This window comes from Cariama cristata, unplaced genomic scaffold (genome assembly GCF_000690535.1).
Source record: "Cariama cristata isolate BGI_N322 unplaced genomic scaffold, ASM69053v1 scaffold20076, whole genome shotgun sequence".
NCBI classification, from domain to species: domain Eukaryota; kingdom Metazoa; phylum Chordata; class Aves; order Cariamiformes; family Cariamidae; genus Cariama; species Cariama cristata.
This window is the reverse complement of record NW_009622921.1, coordinates 1,092-9,369: the sequence shown is the minus strand read 5'-3', so window position 1 is coordinate 9,369 and position 8,278 is coordinate 1,092. Positions and strand designations below refer to the sequence as shown.

The 8,278-nt window shown below is 55.5% G+C and overlaps 1 protein-coding gene across 1 annotated transcript in view; it reads right to left on the bottom strand.

Moving 5' to 3' along the window:
* The window catches only part of IFITM10 (interferon induced transmembrane protein 10), a 9,363-nt gene continuing 1,085 nt past the window's right edge, over nucleotides 1–8,278 (bottom strand). Inside the window, exon 2 of the mRNA XM_009702540.1 lies at nucleotides 1–163. Within this exon, the coding sequence (XP_009700842.1) occupies nucleotides 14–163 (150 nt within the window). The 3' untranslated portion in view covers nucleotides 1–13. The remainder of the gene's footprint in view (nucleotides 164–8,278) is intronic.

The following is an 8,278-nucleotide window of genomic DNA, read 5'->3' as shown; positions in this document are numbered from 1 at the left end:
TGTTGGCCTCACTCTAGTAGTCAGTGAGGGGGTATCGCAGGAAGATGAAGATGAGGATGATACAGAAGGTGGCAAGGGCTGAGCTGGTGATGTTAAAAAGTCGGGCTGTCTTGGCATCTTCCACTGCTCCATTCAAGTCATTGAGGAGTTTCTTATCCCGGACCTGAGATCAAAAAAAAAAAAAAAAAGAAGTTACATAAAATAATTAGGAGATGTATAAAAGACATAACCCACAACCCCTACTGCGCTTGTAGGGTACCCGTACAGCAGATGAGGGCTAGGCTTTGCCTCTTTGCATTTGAACATTTGGGGTGCCATAAAACACCCCAAGGTGACGTTTGCACCCTGGCTCCGCTATGGGTTGAGCTTGTGAAGCCAAGCACTGTAATACTGGTGGACTGGAAACACTTGGGAGTAGAGAAGACCTGGAAGAGTGACCCATTGCTGTTCCCAACCAGGCAAACCAGGTCCCCATGGTCCCTGGAGTGGGGCAGTGTCAGTTTTGGGCCCCACGGGTGCACAAGGGAACTGAGGTGCCATCGCGCACCCCATGCACATGGGCACTAACGCATCCTTCCCACCGTGTCGTAGCCTCCTGGCCTTGCACCGCCGGGCTTCGGCTCACCCGGTCCGCGAGCGAGAAGGCCGGCTGCGGTTTCGGTGTGCATCCCTGTGCCTCCGGCTGCGCTGAGGGTCTGCGCGGGCAAAACCTGGCACGGCATCCTACTGCAGCTCCAGGGCTGTGCAAGAGCCTCCAGCATATTAAGCAGTCCTGGGTTAATGAGTTCCTTTTGCAGGGCTTATGCAGCTCGTGTAGCGTCTCTGCTGCTGGCAGATTTCAAGCCCGACAGCGCAGTCTGCTCTCTTCATTATCAGGGAGTCTGCTGCGGCTTTCATGGGCTTGCCTTGGGACAGCTCTGCAGTGGGTAAGGGTAGTGCATGTCCGTGTCACTGGCCTGTCCCCACCTCGTCCAGGCTGCCAGGCAGTGCGTGGATGGATGCATGAGTGGATGGCACAGCTAGGCAGCGGATGGCACTGCAAGGCACCAATGCCACGAGCAGGCAGCGATGGCATTACCAGGCAGTGGATGGCACTGCAAAGCAGGAGATAGGACTGCAAGGCAGGAGATGGCAATGGCAAGGCAGGAGATGGCACAGCCAGGCAGTGCATGGCACTACCAGGCAGCAGATGGCATCGCCAGGCAGCGAATGCCATGAACAGGCAGTGATGGCACTGCCAGGCAGCGATGGCATCATCAGGCAGCCGATGGCACTGCCTGCCAGCAGCAGCCCTGCAGTTTGAGCCCAGCAGACGAGGGGTCGGGCTCCATCCCTTTCTCGCAGGGATGTGTCCCTGTCCCTGCCCCTGTCCCCAAACTGCCCCTTCAGCCAGCACTCAGCAGACCCAGGCAGCTGGAGCCACGAGGATGTGGGACGAAAGGACCAGGAGACTTTACCCCTCTTCCCTTTCCCGTATCCCAGCAGGGTATCCAGGGACTGGCACAGCGTGGCGGTGCCCGCTTGGCTGCCCACTTTGGGGCCAGAGGGTTGCAGGCCGTGGGGCTGCGTGTCCTTGGCATCCTGCCCTTGCTGAGCCTGCCGGGCTCCTGCCGGCTGAACGCTAGGTGTCGGCGGCAGTCTGTGAAAATCATCCCCAAAGTCCTACCTCGAAATATTAAAAGGCTTTTATCGACCAGGAGCTTTCTAAAAAGACTCTGCGACGGATTCAGACCACGTCTCAGTGACTTTTTCTCTCCCCCTCCTGCAGTGCTTACCCACGGGGCTGTCCCGAAAGCCGCCTGCGACTTGCTGGATCCGGGAGTAGGCTTGCTGAGTGCCTCATTCCCACTGAGCCGTGGGCCTCCAAAACCACATCGTAGACCCTCAAGCAATGTCCCCTCCTCTGTCACACCACCAAGGACCTCTCTGCACAAGCACCCCTTGCTCTTCATTAACCCTGGACCATGGGTAGGGAGGCTGCTGCTGGCATGAGGTCCCCGTGACCCAGCACGGACAGGCACATAGGCAAGAACAAGAGCTCTGTTTTCCTCCTCGGATTAAACCCTCCCATGCCATGTCCACAGCCCCCGTTGTGCTCTGCTCCTGGGAGCCTGCAGCTGGAGCCGGGACCACCCACCCATCACTCCGCTGCTGAGATTTCGGCAGGTACAGGGCATCCTTCTGGGAGTAGTGATGGAGAGCAGTCACAAACCCTGCGTGGCTCCGTGGCGTGCTTAACTGGTGCTCCCAGCAGCGGAGAAGACCTCTGGGAAGGCAGCAGGCCGGCAGTCTGGGAGCCTGCGTGCCTTTTTGTGTCAGCTGAGTGTCCAGAATGCCTCACCTTTGAAATTATTCTGTAGGTTTAGCATCCTCCTGAAAATCCAGCCAGGCTGGATTCGGGCCAGAAATCCCACCTGCAGCTCCCGGCAGGCTCTTTGAAGCTCTCACGCGCTTTTCTCTTCCCAGCAGCAGGGCTGCCGGAGGCAAACCCTGCACAGAGCAAATGTCTTTTGCCCCTTCCTCCACTGTAACCCGGTGGGGGAGAGACCCCTCTCTGCCGCGGCCAAGCCAGTGTTTGCCGTCAGTGTCTGCCAGGCAGATGGAGGTTTCTCCAGCAGACCGGCGTGTCCAGCCCATCGAGCTCCGCAACCCTCCCGCAGCCGAGCCACTTGCTTTGCCTTTGTGGGACCAGTTCCTCTTGGCCCCAGGAGCTCTCTCCCACTCCTCGCCTCCTGCTCCTCCTGTCCCCGGGGCACCCTGCTGCCCTAATTTCTGTGCTTTTTTCCCGGTCCTCCCGCCAGCCGCGCCCCGCTGACACCAGCTTACACTCGTGACGAGCGCTTTAGCTCTTTCCCACGGTGTGTTTCAGCAGCTCCTGTCCTTGACTTCCCCGTGGCTCTCCTTTTGGCCCCGCTCCAGCCCTGCTGCTGCTGAGCATCTCTAGCCGGGGGCACCCGGAGCTGCCCTCTCCCCATTGCCACCATCTCCTCCCACTTCCTTTTTTCATCCTTCCCATCTCTTCTCTTTCCTGCTGTTTGGGCCAAAATGATGATACGACAGCCACCTTCCAAAGGGCACCCGGCTGCCTCCTCTCCCTGCCCCTCCGGCTGCTTCCACCCACCTGCGCCTGCCAACCCCTGCGGCACAGGGAGCTCTGCCTGCATCCCCCGGCTCCGGCAGCCCCCTGCCCTTTGCCTTCCCCAGCTCCCCTCTGGCCGCTCTGGCCTTGGTCACCTGGATCCCTCATCCTCACCAAGTCCTAGGTCCCCTTCCTCTCCTCCCTTATTGTTTCCCCATACACCCTATGTCTTCAGTGGTCACTCTCATGCAAATCATCTCTTATTGTCCATTATCATTTATATTGCAACAGAGCTGCTAAGCACCGGACAAGTGCCAGGGGCCCTGCAGCACAGGAGCGCAATGAAGAGGCATTTCTCCTTCCAAACCACCCACCGCTCCAGCCTCCTGTATCTCTCCAGGGCAGCCTCGCCTCCTCCCACCCGGCCTTGCACCCCCAGATGCTTCCTGATGTCTCCTTTTCATGTCCTTCTGATGCATCTGAGCCGGGCTCTGGAGGAGGAGCTCTCCTGGAGAGCAGAGGAGTGTTTCAGCTCCTTCTCCGCTTTGTCCTTAAGGAAATGCTGGTGTCTTTCTCATAGCCCTGCCTCAGCTTTTCCTATCTTCATGCTCCTGTGGCCACCATTGCCATAATGTGCTGGGAACTGGGCACAAGCTTCTGGAAGCCCTGGAAGCTGCTTCCTTCCACAGCCAAAGAGGTGAAGTACGGTGAGGGACAGGTCCCCAAGGTCACAAGGCAGAACCCCTCCCAGACCCAGGTGTGTGGTCTTGCCTTAGTCACAGACTCTTTTCTCATCATCACTTTCACCTTTCTTACCTTGCCTAAAATTAGATGGGGGTTTTTGGCCCTGCTTTGCATCGAGGTGACTGGTGTGTAAGGACAATTACATCTGCTGACCACGGGGTTTCCCCAGGCACCCCAGAGCACCATGTGGTGGCCCCTTTGGAGATCCCACCCTGGACAAGGCAGAGCTCACCTCTGGTCCGGCTTGGCAGCTTACACGGTTCCTTTCCTTTTTTTATGCCTTGTCTTCCAGGAAACACAGCCCACTTTTGTGCTTTAAGGTGCAAACCTTCCTCCTGCCCTCTCCCACCAGCGAAAGGCAGCGGTGGCCTTTCCCTCCATCCCTGCTTGCCTGTCACCTCCCTGCTGCTCATCTTGTCCTCCAATGTCTCCATCTCACCATGTCCTTCACTATCTCCATCTCACCTTGTCCTCCACCATCTCCACCTCAACCTGTCCTCCACCATCTCCACCTCACCTTGTCCTCCACCATCTCCATCTCACCATGTCCTTCACTATCTCCATCTCACTGTGTTCTCCAACATCTCCATCTCACCATGTCCTTCACTATCTCCATCTCACTTTGTCTTCCACCATCTTCATCTCAACGTGTGCTCCACCATCTCTACCTCACCCTGTCCTCCACCATCTCCATCTCACCTTGTTCTCCAACATCTCCAGTGTGCCAGTGCCCAAGCTCTCTTTCTCTCCTCCCTCTGACCATTGTCCCGTGCCCTTCCTCCCCTTGGGGTTTTGCCTTCATCTTCCTCTCCAAGCGCTCCCCTTGGCACCTACTGCCCCGCTCCTTCCCAGTCCCTTCCCCAGCAGCCACCTCCCCTCTCTCTGCTCTGGGGCTCAGCCCCTCTCGTTTTTGGGAGCAGGGAACTTGCTGTGTCAGTAGAAAGTGCTGCCTCAGCTTGCAGGAGGAGACAAACAGTTTGTTGATAACGAGCGTAATGAGGCTGTATTTAAGGCAGCCTGGCTTTTAGCGTGCAGACCACAGCTGGCTGGCAACCCATTTCTGTGCAGAGCTCTGCATCCCTACACTTCTCTGGAGGGGATCCTTGGATTTATTTGCTCTGTGAATTGATCAAGAGCTCTCCAGCCTGCGTACCTCCACCATGCCGGCACCGGCATCACGGGGCTGTCACTCCTGTGTTTCACCCACCTCCATAAACCATTGCTCCTCCCGAAAAATGAGCTGAGAGCCTGTCTGAGAGCTCAGGTGCTGCAGCCTCTCTGCTTCTCGGGGTTAATAAATAACTACTGATTTGTGCCAGACCGCTTCCGCTCGAAAGAAGGAAGATCAACAAGTGGCGAGAAGGGAGAGCAAACAGCCGTGCCCGGAGCTGTGGGCTAAGGGCCGGGCAGAGAGCGGGCAGGAGAGCTCAGCTCTCTTGGGATGCTATCACACCACATATTTCGGTGGCCTCGAGGGGCAGGGAAACTCTGCGAGCAACCCCATGGGCTGCCGGTGAGGCTTAAAAAGCCTGCAGGGCTTCTTGCCGTCTTTGTCTCTATACAGCCACAACGAGGCATCTGTACCGCGGCTCGTCTCAGATCCCAGCTCCTCTGATCTACGGCCTCGTGGCGTAACGAGTACCAAGAAGGACTTGGCTCACCCCGGCAGTCTCCAGAGACGGACCTCCTAATGACTGAAGCGAGATCTCCTGCCACCAGGCACTGATGTATCATTCATTACTGCTTGGAGCTGGGAAAAGAGGGAGGGAGGGAGCTGTCGAATACCGAAACGCGGCACTTGCTTCTGATCAAGAGCATCTGAATCCAAAGCGTTACTGTTGGAGCGATCCACGCATCTGTGCTGGGCTGGGGTTAAGGTTACTTTAGGGTTTCTAATTTCCCTGGTCCTGCTGTTTATCTCTTCTTCCCCAGCACCAACACACACTTAGAGTTGCATGCGAGTGCCTTGCTTGCACGCCGGGAGGCTGACCTTGAGAAGGCTGAGATGCTCAAAATAACTCCCAGAGGGATACGGGAGTCAGTGCGATTCTGTTGCAGCCCAGCAAACTGTGTCTGCTGAGGATCTGGCCCATGATGGGTGTAAATAAAGGCGAGGTGTGCCGTCACCCTCCTATTCAGGGCACTTGGCTGGGATGTCTGTCACACAGAGTACTTGGCTTGGATGTCACAGTCGCTGCCCTCACCCGACTTCATGTGTTTCTTTGAATAAGAGCATAAATTCTTTGGGGCTGGGGTGGTTTTTTGGCATTTTTTTAGTAAATGGCTGTCACCATGAAATAGCATTTCCCTGCAGAGAGAAATCTGGAAAGCTGTAGCTCACGTGCAAAAGGCCAGGCAGACATGGAAGTACTGTTTGCCCAGCTGTGGCTGAAACCAATAAAAGTAGGCATGGGGAAGGTGACAGCTTTACGGTAATATTCGAGTGTACCTAAGGATACGTCTGGCTTCCAGTGTGGGCATCATGCTGCTGAAACCCGTGGAAATACCAAGGTGTGCTAAGATATATAATGAAACGTCTCATGGACTTGGGGCATGAAGGAGTGACTGCTTTAATAACAGTATGAATCTGGCAAAAGCAGATGATGTTTATGGCAGGGTATTGAAAATGCTGTTTCTGATAATGAAAGCGATGATTCCTGAGGTTGCTAGATGTTTCAGTTTAAGGAAGTGTAAGAACCGTAACCCAGGAACCGTTTAATGCCACCAGGGCACCGATGGTCCCTTCAGCCAGGAAACCTGGGCTCCACTGGCCAAGGGCTCTGCTGTCAGAGGTCCCCGAATGGGCTCAGGGAGGGGAAGGTGCTGCTGCCCTCCTCTCCCTCCCACAGCCCCTTACTCAGTCTCTGCTGGGCACAGACATCCTAGAAAGACTGGGACTGAAGTATCTGCTGCTCAATTGTCCTCACATTTAATTGCAGAGGAACAAGACAAGTCTGTCAAAAGGGACATCCATCCCCACGGCATTTCTTGCTCCTGCTTTCTCTGAACTTCTGGGAAAAACCTTATTGACTAAAAGAGATGAAAACAACAGGCTTCTGGAGAAATAACCCTAACATCCAGCCTGGCTGGGACGTTGTGAAGGTCTCTGCAGTAGCTGTGAGTTAGGAAGGATCCCGTCTTTCTTAACATCCCAGTGGTCTTGCCCAGGACAGACCTTCTGCTACTGCCCCAGCATCCCCGTTGCCTCCCACCACCCATCCCAACAGCAGCCTGTGAGGGCACTCGCCATCCCTTCGGCCACTTGCTAGCTCTGTCCTGTATCTCTGAGGGACATTTTATTTCTATTTTCCCCCTGCTGCAGAGTTAAGCCACTGAGGAGCTCCAAGACCAGAGCAGGGTTATTTCTACCAGCTCAGCTCCATGTCTGTTCGGGTACCACCGTTACATCCCACCAGCTACCGCCTCCGCAGTCCAAAAGCCAAGGCTGTTTTTTGACAGCCATCTTCTATTTTCCTTTCCCTGATTTGGAACTAATTTGCCCGTTTGCCTTCCCTCACCACTGCTGCTTTTTTTTTTTTTCATACTGGAGTTTATGTCCTCTAGATCTTTGCAGCCAGATGCTGAGCTTATGTCTGCCTCAGTGCAAGGCTCTGGCCTTGGGTCACTTCTGGGCTTTCCCCTTCCTTCTGCCTCATGTTAAGGATAGTGAAGGGTCCAGCCTTTAAAAACCTTGTAGGTGGGAGACCCTACTCTGTCCTGTCCCTTGGGGATGGGTCAGCCTGTTCCTCAGGCCACTGGCTGCAGCCGAGGGACTACATCTACCCAGATGCTATCGCTGTGTCCCGATGACGTGACACCCTTTTTTAGCCCGCTGTGACCATGCCTCTTGCACGGGGAAAGATGCCGATCATTAAAGGTAAAATCAGATGAGCAAAGACATAAAATATAAGGAGGAGGCCAGTTTCTTCCCTCCCTGGCTAAACAAGTGGGGGGTGTTAAGGGACTCCCTCCCCAACTTGTGTTAAGCTGCCACTGCCTGGATTTGCCCTTGGGTCAGTCCTGCTTGTGGTGATGCTCAGCCCTGGCGTGATTTAAGCTATGAAGTGCCTTGCCCAGGCAGCAGCGAAGCCCGCTGCACGGGTGGTGGATGGGTCCTCACCTCCAATCTCGGGGAAGTGGAAACTGAGGCAGACACCACGGTGCCAGTGCTAGGTGAGCCCAGGGCATGGGTCTGCGGACTTGTCCCGAGCCTTTCTGCCGGAGACCCTGATGGGCTCAGCAGCAGCCTCCTTGCAGTGCTGGGCACTCCCAGTCCAGCTTGTGGAAGCTGGGTGGGATTAATTGATCTGCTTCTGTGACGAAGTCCGTCTGCCCCCTGGCGTTCCTCTAAATGCCTCCTGCCAAAACAAATCAGTTAGCCCGCCCCGGGATCTGTGCACATCCATTCAGTTAGTTTTTGCATCTGGAAGGGAGGGAAGGGGCGGGCATCCCAGG